The sequence below is a fragment of the Bombus vosnesenskii genome, unplaced genomic scaffold (genome assembly GCF_011952255.1).
Source record: "Bombus vosnesenskii isolate JDL3184/JDL3185 unplaced genomic scaffold, Bvos_JDL3184-5_v1.1 scf7180000013436, whole genome shotgun sequence".
In the NCBI taxonomy this organism is placed as follows: Eukaryota; Metazoa; Arthropoda; class Insecta; order Hymenoptera; family Apidae; genus Bombus; species Bombus vosnesenskii.
Window position 1 is genome coordinate 577,030 of NW_022883050.1, and position 16,131 is coordinate 593,160.

A 16,131-nucleotide genomic window follows, 5' to 3' on the forward strand; every position below is an offset into this window, starting at 1 on the left:
GAAACCACGGGCTATCAAAACTAATATCGACATTCTAAAAATAATTGTAGCGAACCTATATGGTGGTAAAAATAACAAAAAAAAAATATCCCTCGCTTTTTTCGCCCTATCCCCGGAATAATAGCTATTTTTTGCCCAAATTTTTCACATCAACAAAATACCAGAGGAATATATTGTCGCGACCTAAAATTACTCAGTTTCAGATGTCAAGATTTTGATTGATTGTTATCTCCAATTGAAAAATTTATTTTATTTATCGCGTTATCGCGATAACAATTATCGATTGTTTTCAATGGATTTTGCTATAAGAGTTTCATATTCTTATAAAATTGTTTAAAACTCGAAATTATGACAGAAGTTGCGAGAAACTAACTTGGATGAGAAGCCAATAATTTTAAAAAGCCAATAACTTTTATTACGTTCTAGTTGTGACAAAATATAAATTCGCTATTGTGGCAGCTTCCATTTTTATTGTATAAAAAGCGTTTAAAAAAGCGAGCTTCGTATTGATAATTAATAATAAAGTATAAAATTTGATATCAGTAATTAAATGAAGCATAGTACTTTGTTTGATATTTTCGAGTATTTTAATTATAACTATATTAAAAACTTTTAATAATTAAATTAATAAAAGCTTTCCATCCAGCTAAATACAAAAAGACTATAAAGGCTGGATAAGAGTAGAAGAATATATATAGTTCGCCACTGGACATCGGCATTAATCCGATCCTCAACTTCTGTTATAATCCGATGTACATATCTTTTCACAAAGATTTCAGGTTTTTGCAATCTTTTGAAAAATCTCTTAAAAAATCATATGCAATGGGTGCGATAAAATCATACGAAAGAAGAAGAAAAAAGAACAATCGTAATCGAGAACGGAGAATCCAAACATTTTCATTCCCATGGAATCTCATGGACAAATCGAAGAGAAAGGTTCTATCGTTCGCCGATTTCCGATATTGTATCATTTTCGTTCCAATAAGATACGTTCTTCCGGTCGACCGCCAATAATAGAATGCTGTGCAAAACTTTTCGTTGCAGCTATTTTATTTAACTCCGATGCACTGTTTGACGGAATGCAATTCCACGTTCCGCAAAGCCTGGTCTGATGCATTAACCCATTCGAACGTTACTGCCCGATGCAAAAGTTTTTAGCCGATGGAATCCTCTGGATAATTCACATTACTCGAACAGATTATCCCCATTCGCGCTTTCCTTTCTGACTTACCCTTTGAGAACGATGGATGAGGGTTTAAAAAAAAAAAAAAAGGAGAAAGGGGCAAAAAAAAAATGGACATCATGGTATTCTTCGATTAGTTCGACAGGAGGTGACAAGCTTTCCACTGATTTATTTATTAACTTCTTTTATTATAAAAGTATAACTGTATTAATAGAACAGTATAACGAGCTATAAATTTTATACGCTTCATTTTATCTTCCCGTCTTGCCCTTTTTTAACTAACGATACTGCATTCCGCCGTTCGTGATCTTTCTTTCAATTGTACAATTAGAAACATATATCACATGAAGTATATTGTGACTTCGATGTCGACCTTCTCTAGTTAATATCGATAATCACGTTGTTAAGTGTATACAAAAGAAGGAACTACCTAAATCGACGAGTAGCGTTAATCCAAGTACTATTTGAGCCATTTCATCAATCGTTGATCAATTATATGGTAAATAGTAACCCACAACGATTTGTGACGTTGAGTAAGAACTGAAGTTAAGTTTTTTATTTTCGAGTATTTCGTTCTAATTTTCGTGATTAATTTAAATTGGATGCTTGCGATCGAACGATACCAGTTAAATATTACAGCAAAATGCATATTGATCCATATTTAGAAAGCGATAGCACTATTCCAATTAATTTAAACTAACTTACAAGTCGATTTTAACAAGTCGCAGTTAAAAATGACCAGATTTTAAATCAAAGAGACAGTCCACCAAAATCGATATTTCGATTATTAAAAAGGCCTAAGATGCCAGCTTAAAACATTGCAAATGTCTTAAATAATGTACTTCTAAACACGATTCGAATCTATCCTTCTCCCAAGCTCTGAACACATCGCTTTGAATAACTGGAAGACGATCTTAAAATAATCTCATTTCGGAGAGAAGAATAATCTGATTTTCGTGATATCGCTCTTCTTCTTGGGTGTTAGGATATAGGACCAGCAATTTGGCAGAGGAAGCTCCTCGTTGATATGCTCTTTCCTGATGTTTTCGTCAACGTACCAACAAGCCTTTGAATGCATCGGCCCCTTCTCTGGACACGGCATCCATTTGCCAATCTCGCGAATCTTTTGTTGTATACTGGCTTTTGAAGGCTGACTTTTAGCTCCCTTGTTCTTTTTACTCCAGTAGGCCATGAATTCTTTTACAAGACAGCGTTTACTATATGTATTCCCGTGTATTAATCGAATAAGATCCGGTATAGCTGCTTCCGGAAATCGTGTCTTTTTTGAACTCGTCAGCGGTTGCTGTTGCGTGGGAGTACTGCACTCGTTCGTTGCCATGGCTTCGTTCATGGTTGGTAGTAGTATCGGTATTCGATATACCCAGGCGTCTCGAGCTGACAAGAAGTCTACGATCCTTGATGGCACTGCAAGCAGAAGATAATTGTCAGATATTTCTCATTATGATACAATTGTAGAAATAAAAATTCACGCTTATCTTCTGGTCCGACGTCTAGCAGCTATGTTAGGTATATTTTAAATGTCGAATACTCACCGTTTGGTTGAAATTCATTTTTAGACCCTTTCCAAATACAACCTATTATTTTTGGCTTTAACTTCGCGGTCTTTGCGTTCCTTTCGGACTCGAATTGTTCTCCGAGTAGTTTCAACTTGAATTTTTGTGTTTCAGGAGTCTACGGAAATGAACAGATTATTTACTTTACCCTCGATAGACATGATCGATTATTATTTATTTTAAAACTACTTACCATGTCTTGCTTGTCTTCCTCATCAGCACGAAGCTCTTCATCGGACAAATAGCTGAATTATTAAAAACACGGAGATTTACAAACGGATGAAAATGTATAAATGTTTAAATATCAAGAATGAACTGAACTGACTTACCCATGAGGAACCATGAAATCGTTATCTACATCATACTCGTTGTCCTCCGGATTCTCCTCGTCTTTTTCATCGTCAGAACCGCGCAAAGATTCGCCTGGTTCCTCTTCCTCCCATTCTTCGTCCGAATCAATCTCGTAATTGAACCATTGCTGAAAACAGAAGAATAAATTTCTCAAATAAAATCTGACAGCTGAATGTGACAAGTATAATCGAAATACGTGATTCTAATGTGAAGCGTCGTATGGTAGATAAGAGTCGAAATAAGTGCAAAACACGATGCGTTATGAATTCACAAATAATCTATCGAAATGCGATTAAAGGCTCGAACCATTTTTTTATCGAGAATTTTTTCTGCCACTGATAAAAACGGACGCTGAATACGAAGACAGTTGGACAACGCAGAATGAACGCTAGTAATAGTTACGTATCTTTCAATTTTTGCTTAAACTTTACTTGAAACTTCGTCAAAAGCGTTAGCGTGCACGCTAACGCGCAACTTTCGCGATTATTTTTAATCGACCTACGATATATATTCCGATAGAACGATAATCAAATCAATTGGTTGTATAGCTTTTGTCGAATAAATTTTTGGCAAAACCTGTTTTTTCTTTTCTTTCGCCGTTACAAAAGTAACTTGAAGTACTCTCGTATTTCCTTAGGAACTTCGATTTCGATCGTTATTCGGAATTTTTCATTGCGATTCGTGAAAACATTATCGGTTCGTTCTTCACAGACTTTATTTTAGTTACGAACATGGCCACGGGATTTCACTGAAGTGTAAAATATGATTAAGCAGGACGTCCGTATCAATGCGACTTCCTTGACGGGTGATATCGTCGGCACACGTGCTGCTCTTCTTTTCTCGGCGATTCTCTTAGTCGAGAGACGAGAGATACTCGTCAACGAGTCGGTGATTTCGAAATGTGGATGTGGATACGTTACCACGAAATCGTCGCCATGCGACAAGAACAATAAATTGAACGAGCAGTCGAAAACTTGGAAACGAATCTCCTCTGTTTACTGGAAACGCGAATTTTGCCAATCGATCGATCTTACGCAGTGCAAAATTATTCCTTGCGTAATAAATTTGTACCCAAGTGAGTGACGAGTGCCATTGGACACCGAAGAAACGAAGCGTTCGAGGATGGGATTTTAAAACCAGTTGCGGATTTTTCGCATAAATGAAGAATCGAAGTAACGATGGAATGATTTTTCGATCAAACGCAAGCAACTTGGTAGCTTGTATCAGTAGCTATTTTTATCGATTTATTTAAAACATTATCTAATTCTAAATTATAAATCTTCATAGTCTCTTATGTAGAGAATTAGAAACTCAAAGGTAAAGATCCAAAGGCGAAGATATTGAAACGTTGCAAAGTTCGAGCTCGAGGAAGAAACAGAGGCAAAGCAATCGCGTTTCTTTGCGTGAGAAGGTCTGGAAAGATAGAAATACGATTTTACGAGCTGTGACTCGTATCGATCGATCGAACTGGACGACGAAAAGAACCCATCTACCCAACCAAACATCCTGGCGATCGTGCATCCGACCGAAAAGTCAATAAATCGTTGGTTTTCTTGTTGTTTGCGGCGCGAGGCGCGGGCTCGATCGATAAATCAACGTCGATTTGATCCCCGCGCGAGCATCAATTACAGGACCTTCCCTTTGACATTAATTTATTAGCGGCGGGAAACGTAATATCGCGAATGATCGGCGACCTAACCATCGTTCGAGGCGTGACGCGGAAAACCGGCGAACAAGAGGAACAAAGAGGAAAAGGGCGACCACCAGTTGAGCAGCTTTCGGCAGCGTAGCAAAGGTGAGTGCCGATTTCTTCGACCGTTAGAAGCGTTTTTCGATGCCAAGGATCCAACAAATTATTGTATTAACTCTCCACTAACATCATAATTTCAATTTAATTTCAATTTATTTTAATATATTTAATATAATATCGATAAATCTAGTTCTATAATCTATCTATGGATTAACAATACTAATCGACATACTGAGGATCATAGCAGTGTAAATGAAAGCTTTCTACTTTCCTATTGTTCTTTCCTATTGTTTGCAACATAACGAAGAGGGTGTAACACACGAAAGGATGGTGAACGTGGTCGATGTTAGCGTTGACAGAACATTTGATACGGTTTCATGCATACCACCAGCACGGTACCTCGACTCTTTTCCAGCGATCGTATTCGGTATCGTCAAGTGCCATTTAAGCAGCGATAAAACGTATCTCGAAAAATTATGTCCGGTTACCTCTGCACTGTCGGTCTTCACACTTTCACGAGATCGTTCGACACCGAGCGACTAATGTTGAGAAATTTCACAAAGATTGTCCCTTATCGAACAACCATATACAGGAAACAATTCTCTTTCTATACTTTATTTCCTATAGAAGAAATCTGTTGGGAAAGTTAAATTTAATCATCGCTCTTCCTACGCAATTTTTTTGTATATATTAAAAAAAAAATAATGATAAAATCAGAAATAACGAAGAACATCTACACTCTGGCTAAGAATCTTAGGATAGACGTTTTTACTTTAAAGCTTCCGTGTATTTAATGTAAATTATGAACTCGAAATCATGTTCAGTTTATAATAGAAATCCTAATAGATTAGATACCTTTTTTTTAAATAATTACTTAACTATTCTCAGTTTTGCAATAAATGTAATAATCGTTGCAAAGCTTTCGAGCAACGACCTAAGTACCTCGCTTGTAAGTGGAAGTCGTGCATTTAGCGGAATTTTAATTCATCGATTCAACGAATGGAGGAAAGAATTTGAAGAAATGATAATGCGTTTAATCGGTTTCCGCCTGGAAAATCGTAGGCATCGTCTGGAAAGACGCGTCGGAGGAAATGCAGTTATCGGTGGAACGCGACCCGTAACTTTAGAGCGATGCCTGGCGAAAGCGGTGGTAGATTATTTACGGCGTGTTGTCACCCATCGGGCCATCTGTAATGGCTGTTTTATGCCCCATTAAGATTATAGCCGGTGCTTCTTGACGTTGCACACCGGAGATTAAATCCCTGCATGTCGAATTGATTTATTATCCGAATATTCGGCTGAGATACGCGGCCTTTGCTGGCTCCGCCCTTCTTCATTGCCGCAACATCGATCGCATCTCCACGATGTTTAAGTTTCTTTAATTGTTTGTTCGTATCTCATCTTATAAACGTTCATATTGTATCTCATCTTCGAAACTAGATCATGGACGCCTTAACAAATTAAACAAGCTACTTTTTCCCCACATAGGCAATACGTACATAGTAGTAACGTATGTGGCTCTTATCAACATAATTATCGCAATTAAACGGAGATACCCCTGAGTTTTATTCGCTTGAAAACAAAACAGTGAACTTTATCCCAATCGCGTTTTGAAGACGTGCCAAGTGACACCGTGATAGCGGAATCGACGAGATTAGCGAAATAAGCTCCTAGAAATACAATCGCTGTTAATTTAACCGAGATACCAAACGTTAATTAAAGATCGCGAAACTTTTAGACGAACTTGCGTGTAAAACTCGCGTGTAAAATTATGCGATATAGAAATAGAACTGGTTCGGAAAGCGATTCGTTGGTGTAACGAAAAGTTAGTTGAAACAAGACATTCAGCAACGATCTGCTGGCAAAATGTTGGCAGAAAAAAAAGAAGTGATCGAGCCTGAAGCGAGAACGATGAAGATATCGACAAGCGAAATGAATCTCGAAGCTTTTTATCGGTTGCAAACGGTGACGCAACCAGCAGCGCAATTAATAAATCTCTCTAGAGGGTAGATAGAGAGAGGGGATCGTCGTTGCGGCGCAAAGTTGTATAGAGTTTTTGATATTTCAATTAAACCGTCGACAATCAGTCGCAACGCGACGACGTTTCTCGAGAGTGCGTCAGTTAGATAAACGGCCGTACGATATCTCTCTTTTATTCGGAAAACTCATAGGCAACGTTAACAAAGCCACGTAATCGATTAATTCTCTACGGATTAAATTAGCGTAAAACGATAAAAAAAGTACAAGTATCGTTAAACCACATACCAATCGGTGTCTAACGGATAAAATAAAAATGTAATTACGATGCGTCAGGAGAATCAGTGCTTGGCGGATAAAATTACTGCACTGTGTTACGATCTTCGTTTCTTTCGATCTTCGATCGATTCGTTAGAATATTTTGTGGCAAGTACGACGTCGATATCTACGAAGCTAGGACGAACGAGAAAAATTTATTGTTCGTTTTGTGATATGTATTATCTAGGAAGAAGGACACGTTAATTTATAATTAATAGAGAAAAGATATGTCAACTGTAAAAATAGAGATGCGGGGTGGTATTGATGTTCTGCCGAGATACGCTAGCGGATGTCGTCTTAAGATACGGAGGAAAAAAAGAGATAATAGAAAAACAAACGGAGCGATCAAGGTCAGATTGTTAAGTAAAACAATGAATGTTTATGTTTAACGCGTGTAACTGCTAAATAAATTAGAATAGATACTTTCTCCACTGAATCGTTTTAGAAGATATGTGTAACCATTTCAAATACTGTCATTTCGCGTTGCTTTTTCGGGCAGTCGCAGATAAGAAATTTCTGACGTGGACGTAGGTTTCCCTGGACGTATTCCAAAAGCATAACGAGCATTTACGTAAAGATATAATCCCCTCTCGGTTCGAAAGAAATCGATACATCGATATCGACGAGCGATGGTCTGTTTTCTATAACGATATCTATAGAGTGAAACAAAAATAGAGTTCAAAGCTCTAGGGTAAACGGTACTTGCCAAATGACGAAAAAGATCCTAATAAACGTGGGTCAAAAAAATTGATAGCTTGAAAATAATAAACAGTTTTTCGCTCAAGATGAAAGGAAATAACTTTCTCGTCTCAGATCGAAACAGCGGATCATCTTATCGTTTCTCTTTTTCCTGCCTGCAAAAGGTCCCCTACGTGTCCTCCCTCTATTTCCACGCTTGACATCTGCATAGATTCTTTCAAAGATTGCCAGACTTAACTATTTCACTTGGCACTTTGTATTAAACGGATAATCCATTATTTCGTATACGGTACGATAGCTGCTAAAGCGAGAAAATTACTCGCTTTCAGTTATTAAACAAAACATTGTTTATAACTTTGAAACTATTAATATTTCGATGCATATTTATTAGGATACCTATTATCCACTCTAGAAATTATGAACTCACTTTTTGGTTCACCCTGTATAAGCGGCGTGCCATATTATGCTCGCAAAGAACATTATCCAACCGATATTCCTCCGATATTCCCCAACTTTTATGTAATTCTATACTCAGGTAAACAAGGAAAAAAATAATGATTTGCGCATTTGAAAAATGCTTTGTCGTTATAATTACCAAAGCAAATTCAAATCTATTCCAGTGACCTAATTATGCAAACTAAAGTGCATATAAAAAATACATTGTACAGAAATTTCAGTGATTACGACGATTCTTATTTATACCATCTAAAAAATAAAAAAAAGAGGAAGATAAAAAGGAAAACCAAGAAACAAAACAGTGAAGATTATTGCAAGAGTTTAAGCTCGAAAGCACAAGGTCGAGACGTTGCACTTCTTCTCTTCACTGCAACGTGTTCTTGACATTTTAATTGAATGCAAAATATATTCCTTGTATCTAAGGTCAACTTCCTCCGACACGGATAACCGTATTACGAACGCGATCTAACTGTTACTGCCACTGACTTCGAACCATATTATCGGTTGCTGCTCCTTTTTGTCACTCTAGGTCAAAGCCATTGCAATTATAATATCGTTGCCCCATTGATACATTCTTTGGAAATGTACTATGTTACATCCAATTATTTCGATTAAAATATCCCGATCTTGAATAAACTAGAAGCTAATAACGAACTTTTTGTCTACTTCATGGTACATGCAGGATTTAATGAAAAAAAAAAAGCTAAACTTTTTGTTCTTTCGCTTGGACGTTCTTCAAGGGATCATGGTAGTCCCAAGACAGTTATAAAACTGTTCCTAGATAACTGTTTTATTACTATGATCACAGACGAGCAAAAAATCTGCGCGACTAGTGAATATCTGCCAAAAATCAAGGTCTTCGATACATTTGCAAAAATCATCTGTGTAGAATCAGATTCGTCGAGAAAAATAGTAGTTCAAATCGAGTAGTTGTGATCTTACGACGCGAAATGGTAAATGAGAACTGCGTTTGATGAAAAATGTATTAATGTAACACAAAGTTACGGTAATTTTTAACAAATGATTCGGTGCCACGCCTCAGCAAGTGAACCCAACATTCAAACAATTACCGATTTTTCGGCTCGCCTCTTCGACTCGACTCGACTCGATTTTACGACTCTGCGACTTTATTCGCTCGATCTATCACTTGATTCTATTCTGACTGATATACCGGCACAATGGTTAAGCGTTTAAACTCTCTCGTCATAAGTTAACCGGCTTTTACCGATTCGCCACTTGTTACGTTTTTCTTTTTTCTTCGAGCTTCCTTTTGTCGTCAACTCAACGATTTTCGCCGTCGACGTGTCGTTATCCGAACTGACAGATGCACGCACACGCTCTACATCTGGCTAACTACTTCTCGATAATATAATCTATTCGATATCAATCAATTATTCAATTTTTCGAAATGCCCCGTACAACGTATTTATAAAAGGCTTCTATAATTGCTGGAATATTTTTGTCAACTACCGTATGTCAGTCGTGTGCCATTCAAACCGTCGACCACGTCGCAAAATTTCTCCTACGAACGGTACAATTAAAAAGAAATCGCCATCCGCCAACGTCATCGTCACTTGCAGACTTCTAGGGCCATCGACGGGCCACGTGCTCCTCGACGTGATTCGTTGAACAACGATTAGCGATTTCGCGAAGAGAACACCAACGGTCCTGCCGAATAGGCCCAGGGCCACACGGACACGTCGCTCATGGCCGATTATCGGGGGTGACTGGCGTCGTAAATAAGCGCGAGCCGTGACGAGCCAATTAGCCAGGAAGCCGTTTCGCTGGCGCGTCTGCCGGTGTTCTGGGACTGACTTCTCCCCTGGGAGAAGCACGGCGACGGGACCGGGTGGCACAGCCTCGATTATCTCGGCCCGTGTGGCGACAAGCCACACCACGAGCACCGCGTCTTCTCTCGGAATCGAGATCGGCTTGCTGTCGCAGTCTCCACGCGTTCTACGGCCGCGAAGCGTTCGAAAGGGTGGGTCGCGCGACCTCGACAGTTCCACGCGAACACCAAGTCTCCCAGGACGCGTTCCTTAAGTTCTCCAGAAGGGACAAATCGAGATAGAAGATTGTACGATCGTTTGATATTTCGTTGTTCTTTCGTTAATTTCTTCATTCGTTCTATAGTGCGATATAACAGCTAGAATTAGAAGATTCGGAAGGGTGGTTTAGTAGAAAATTCACGATACATTGATATTTCAGTTGAAATTATATCGCGTTAGAAAGGAAACGTTAAGTATTCTATTATTGCAGAAAATTTCGAGACTTAGTTTCGTTCACTGAGGATGACAGTGGTTTAACGCTTGCAAAATTCAGAGGGATATTTAGGAGCTTCGAAAGAAGGGTTTGGAAGGACGATCGAAAGCGTGCGCCGATTTGTTGGTGGCGCGCGGAATCGGCAACTTTGTAACAGTGGCAATCGGAAGTGATAATGCGCATAGGAAATTAAGACAGTGATTAATAGTGAGTAATTACATATGAAACGCAAATAAAGAAGACAAACAGAGAAGAGTAAAACGTCACGGACTGCGTAGTTTTATGAGACATTGGTTTTAACTAGACAGAGCATCGATTAGCCGACAAGATGATAGAAGAGGCTGCGATGTTCGACGTAAGTAGAAGCTGACAACCGACTAATCGCGTACCTTCGGATAATAAAAGATGTACAACAGAACTGTAAACGCAGATAGCTATCATTAACAATTCTAATCGTCAAGCCGATTAACATCTTATTAATTACTTAAATGGAGAATAAAGATGAAATAGTTCGGAAAGAGGCAAGAATCAACAACGATGGTGACCATCGCAGTTGTCGTGTTGTTTCCCTCTTTCTTTCGGTGCCTGATAACTCAAAATAGAATTGAATGTTAATCAACAGATATAGAGCGTTCGCGCCGCTTGACTTATTGCCGGTATCACCAAGAAACCAGCCCGATTAATCTGAAACAAGCAACTCTCGCAACAATAAACAGTCCCGTTACGTTACTCGTGAATCGATCATCTTTTTGTTTTTGTTTCTAGCTGTCATCGTTGCAACGATCCTCTTCGATCTTCCATATGACGAATTCTCTTGTTTTTCTTTCTTATTTTATCTTATTTCTTTGTTTTCGTCACAGATGACGGACGAGTTGTTGTTCTCCGCGTTGGGCCTGACCATGGACACAGGTGTCGAGAGGCAACTGTTCTCCACGAATTCCACGAGTTTCGCATGCGACTACGAGGCATCCTCTTGCAGAACGACGCCACGCAGCGATGACTCGGAGACCGTCGATCAATCGAATAATGTAGGGAACACGATCGAGTGTTACACGGATCTGACTTGTCCGGCGAAGACATCTTGGAACGAATGGTCTGATAACAATTCAACGCCACTGTCAGGTAGCCAGTGACAAGGAGATAGATGCTCTTTTAGCGTTCATAGGGTAGGTTGAACGATGATTGACAAACGCTGTTTCTGTCAGGTACAGGATGTCTAAGCGAACTAAGCGAACTGAGTGAGTTAGACTCGGAGTTGGAATGGTGTTTAGACAGAAGCTGGAACTCGGGTCTTCCAGACAGGACACCGTTGTGCACAGCAGGCTGCGAGGGTTTTCTACACCTTCCTCTGCCCAACCCACAGCAAACGTTTCAACGAGAGGAACCATTATGGGTGCTTGGGATCGATTTGAGAGCCCTCGATGATACCTTGGAAGCCAGCGGTATAGGTAAGTTTCGAACATCTTCCAGAATTATCGTACTAGAGAAAGCTGTTGGATTGAAATCGTGTCTATCTTCTGACCGAGTTGTCCTAAAATTTCGAGAGCTAATTTATGAAATAATTCATCGTAGCTTTTTTAATGTACCTTAAAAAATGAAGAAATTGTTTCAATTCGGAATCATTCAGCAAAAATCGTTTCTATTGATTTAAGATTATAACAATAATCAAGTAGAAGAAAATATTTCGTCAGCAGCTGCCGCGGCACTAGCAACCCACGACTACACTAATCGCAGTTTGGCGAACGCGGCTGAGGATCGATGCTTTCCTTGCACTTATCAAGGATGCGTCAAGGTACGCTATATCTGGTCAATGTCCCAATAAGATATTCGAAGACTATATTTACCAATTTTTAAATATTAGAATTGAGAAAATAAAAATCTAACAACTATTTTTCCAGGTCTATGCAAAGGCGTCCCACTTGAAAGCTCACCTACGTCGGCACACAGGCGAGAAACCATTTGCCTGCACATGGTCCGGTTGCGGATGGCGTTTCAGCCGATCCGATGAACTAGCCAGGCATAGACGATCGCACTCAGGCGTAAAGCCTTATCCATGCGAAATGTGCTCGAAGAGGTTCGCGCGCAGCGACCACTTAGCCAAACATCGTAAAGTGCACAGAAAGAACACTTACCCATTGTTTCACGGAGGAAGAGGGCTACGCGGAGAAAAGATGAATTCCATTCTACCAGCGGAGATTTAGTCAATTTATCTTATATAATATAACTGACGATGATTGTATTGAGCGTCGGAAGAATTTTCTTTCGGATTTCTCGAATTTGCAGCTTCGTTGCTTCCTTGCGATGATATTTAATCGGGAAATCGGGAAGAAAGTGTTTAGTTCTCGATGCGTGCAAATTGTGGAAAATGATTTCCGTGTTGAAGTTTTAGAGAGAAAATATAATTCAAACTGAATTAAGTGACAAAATTTATAATGCGACAATAAATTGTTGAAAACACGATAAATTGTTTGTTGATTATTTAATACGATTTAAGCGAGTAATTGTAAAATACAACATTAGTTAGAACCAAACTGTGAAAACCTCAAGTTCTTGATAAAGACTATTGCTAGATATACCAAAAATACGCCTAATCATCGTCGCAAATGTGCCTCAGTATCATATATATATCATCAAAAGTGAGAGCTTTTATGCAATAAATGGAATTTCAGACTTACCGTATCCTTGGAGAAGGGCCTTCGAGGATTGATAATTTTGCTGCGTTTCCTCCACGTACCCCAGTAAGGTGGACGTTGATTTTCAGAAAATTGTAGCAATTTAGGGCGTCGCATCTCTACAATAACATTTTGATTCACAATGTTCGAGCTGCCATCGTTTTCTTCGTCTACGAGGAAACGACATGTGATTAACTATGATGTACAATTATATGAATGATTGATAAGAAAGAATAATGTTTACCTAATAAAATTACATCATCTTTCGTTTCGAGCGGCCAAGTTTTCGACGATTTGCGTGGAATTGTTCTTTTACCCTTAATCTCACTAAGATACAAATCTGCCATTTGTGTGCTTCCTTCATTGCACATTTTGTCCAATAACAATTTCTCTTGTTCGGTTAAGAATCTTCTACAGACTTTAGCTATCTTCATATCTCCCTTTACCTCAAAAGGCATGAAATTCTTCACTTCATTCATGCTTTCGTCTTCGACGGATTTTTCTTGTTTCTTAGCAACGAAAAATCTGGTGAAAGTCGTGGCTGCTTTCTGTTTCTTGCGCTCTGCTTCCAACCTTTCTTCCTCTTTTCTTTTTTTTTCCTCCTCCTTAGCTTCTTCCCTTCTTCGACGTTCCTCCTCCTTTGCCTGTCTTCCTTTCTGTCTTTGTCTGTAAATACATATTACTGAAAACTAACAACTATATATTTTTACAAAGTTATGAATGTTACAATAGTAAATATCCGTACTCGATCACCATTTGTTTCCTTTGTTCTTTCCTTTTCTTTTCCATTAATTTTTGTTCTCTTTCAACTCTCCCCCTTTCCTCTTTTTGTTTTCGTTTCTCTTCCATTTCTTTTTTCCGATTTTGTCGTTCCTCCTCCAATTTCTTTTCCTTCTCCTAATAAATAAATGAAATGATAAAATTAACTGATAATTAAATTAACAAAATAAAATATCTGCGCTATAAGTGTCCCAATTTACCATTTTCAATCGTTTCTTCTCTTCTTTTCTTCTAGCATTTAATAATCTCTTTTCTTCTTGTTTAGGCGTTAATTTCTTCAGCTTTGTTTTGTCTATTTTGGGAGTTTTGATAGTTTGCGATGTACCAGGTGTATCTGTCATCGTACTTGCAGATGACTTGACTTCTTTGTCTTTCTTTTCGGAATCAGAGGATAAAACTACAAGATCGGAATCAGACTGACACAAAGAATTATTGGCAACTGAAAGTAAGCCTTCTACTTTATTGCTTAGATTATTGGTTGTCCCTGGTGTATTTATATTGGTTTTAGTTGCTTTGTTAGAACTCTCCTCAACTTCTTCTATCGAATCATTGTTCTCCTCTTGGAAAGAAATTTCAGATTCTTCTTTTGAGGCATCTTTTTGTTTATCAGTCTTTTGAAGGAACTTTGTTAAAGGACTTGACTTTAATTTCTCCTGTTTCTCTAATTTTTTCTGGCCAGTTACAATTTGTTTTGAAGTTCTGGTTTTACTGCTAGCTTTTTCTTTACTAAATGCATTTTCTTTTGCATTTTCAGTTTCTATGGGTGGATCCTCTATTATTTTTATAATATCGATATCTTTGTTTTCTGTATCGACACTCGTGCTATTCGGTTCACTATTTACACTATCCTTACTTAAATTATTCTTCAAAATTTTCATTGCTTTCGGACTTTTACATTCCATAGAAGGTGATGCTAATTTCCTCTTTCTACTGTGCACAACATTTGGTGACTGTACTGGACTTCGCATTTGGAATGGTAATTGTGCTACATTGAAATTTCAAATTACATATTTTACATGCATAAATTTCCCATTTTGTTACATTTTTATAATAACTATAATGACAATACTGTAATTATTAAAAATTAAATACCTTGTTTCATTTTCTTTCTTTTGACAGAAGTTACTTCCAAAGAGCAATCATCTTGTTCATTGCTATCCATTGTTTTCATCTCAGAAGTCCTTATGAGAAAGAAACACGAGATTAAAATAAATCTCAATTGAATACTTAATTGAAAATAAAAAATAAACGAATAAAAAAGTATATCGTGACATTATCTTACTTAAATATATCTAAATATCAAAGTCTTTTTTACAACATTACATCAACTGACAAGGTTGACGACGAAGCTGTCAATGATACATTGTTATAACCTAACAATAATTTATCAGATAAATGTAGGTAATACGAGAAATAGAAAAACATGAATTAAATATGTATGAATTCCAAAATAAAAATAATATATATATACACTAAAATTGAACTATTAAAAGAACTATTTTCACAAATACAGTATGTTGATAAAACATTACTGCCGAATTACAATTGTAACAAAATCGGCGGGAAAATAGAGCATAGAAAAGGACAAATTTCAGATGATGAGATTTTCCATGAACTTTAATTTTACTAGATGAGCGACTTTCAATGAATATTAGAAGCCGTTTAACAAAGAACTTGATCAATCAGTGGTTGGTTAGAATTTAACCAATAAAAACTTCATATTTCATTTATTATTAAATTTATAAATTGGAAATACAAATTGTGTATTTATACCATAAATTAATTATTTATAGATGAGTTTCTTGTTTTATTTATAAAATTGTCCGACTTTCATGAGTGTTATATATATTTAGTGATTATTTAAGAATACATTTTGCTGATATTAATATTCATACAGCCGAACTATCATGCTCGATAGAAAGCGCGAAAGATTAATGATAACAATTGGAATGCAAATATAACTTTAATTGTACAGCAACTTGCTTGTTAATTATTTAAAATATAAAAAAAAAAGATTCGAGAAACTATCCTTTTTTTTAGGTTTTGTCCTAATCCTTCTCTCATATTCCAAAGTCATCCTCTTAAACATTTATGATTCAATTGTCAGTT

The 16,131-nt window shown here is 37.5% G+C and overlaps 2 protein-coding genes across 5 annotated transcripts; one reads left to right on the forward strand and one right to left on the reverse strand.

Moving 5' to 3' along the window:
* Positions 1–1,350: 1,350 nt before the first annotated feature.
* Positions 1,351–15,595, reverse strand: LOC117238147 (chromatin assembly factor 1 subunit A-A). Of its 2 annotated transcripts, none has more exons than XM_033502804.1 (10): positions 15,305–15,595; positions 15,115–15,203; positions 14,223–15,007; positions 13,988–14,139; positions 13,487–13,908; positions 13,246–13,412; positions 3,087–3,235; positions 2,951–3,002; positions 2,737–2,875; positions 1,351–2,608 (listed from the first exon to the last, which is right to left on the reverse strand). In XM_033502804.1, exons 2-10 carry the CDS (start codon positions 15,191–15,193, stop codon positions 2,109–2,111), a joined length of 2,445 nt encoding a protein of 814 aa, XP_033358695.1. In that variant the 5' UTR covers positions 15,194–15,203; positions 15,305–15,595; the 3' UTR covers positions 1,351–2,108. The 2 variants fall into 2 exon arrangements, with proteins under 2 accessions (XP_033358695.1, XP_033358694.1); XM_033502803.1 differs by having other exon boundaries at positions 15,300–15,595.
* LOC117238150 (Wilms tumor protein homolog) lies at positions 4,270–13,034 on the forward strand. Of its 3 annotated transcripts, none has more exons than XM_033502810.1 (5): positions 4,270–4,903; positions 11,431–11,692; positions 11,776–12,018; positions 12,223–12,362; positions 12,469–13,034. In XM_033502810.1, the coding sequence occupies exons 2-5, from the start codon at positions 11,431–11,433 to the stop codon at positions 12,769–12,771; spliced, it is 948 nt and encodes a 315-aa protein (XP_033358701.1). In that variant the 5' UTR covers positions 4,270–4,903; the 3' UTR covers positions 12,772–13,034. The 3 variants fall into 3 exon arrangements, with proteins under 3 accessions (XP_033358701.1, XP_033358699.1, XP_033358700.1); XM_033502808.1 differs by lacking the exon at positions 4,270–4,903 and adding an exon at positions 7,287–7,503; XM_033502809.1 differs by lacking the exon at positions 4,270–4,903 and adding an exon at positions 10,506–10,925.
* Positions 15,596–16,131: the final 536 nt, after the last annotated feature.

Excerpts from the sequence above, each read along its gene's own strand:
- LOC117238150 (XM_033502808.1), top strand. The coding sequence starts at position 7,381 with ATGTCAACTGTAAAAATAGAGATGCGGGGTGGTATTGATGTTCTGCCG. Across the intron at positions 11,693-11,775 it reads CAATTCAACGCCACTGTCAG|GTACAGGATGTCTAAGCGAA; the intron begins GTAGCCAGTGAC and ends TGTTTCTGTCAG. Across the intron at positions 12,363-12,468 it reads CTTATCAAGGATGCGTCAAG|GTCTATGCAAAGGCGTCCCA; the intron begins GTACGCTATATC and ends CTATTTTTCCAG.
- LOC117238147 (XM_033502804.1), bottom strand. The coding sequence starts at position 15,193 with ATGAAAACAATGGATAGCAATGAACAAGATGATTGCTCTTTGGAAGTA. Across the intron at positions 14,140-14,222 it reads AGAAGAAACGATTGAAAATG|GAGAAGGAAAAGAAATTGGA; the intron begins GTAAATTGGGAC and ends TTTATTTATTAG. Across the intron at positions 13,413-13,486 it reads AGATGATGTAATTTTATTAG|ACGAAGAAAACGATGGCAGC; the intron begins GTAAACATTATT and ends GTTTCCTCGTAG.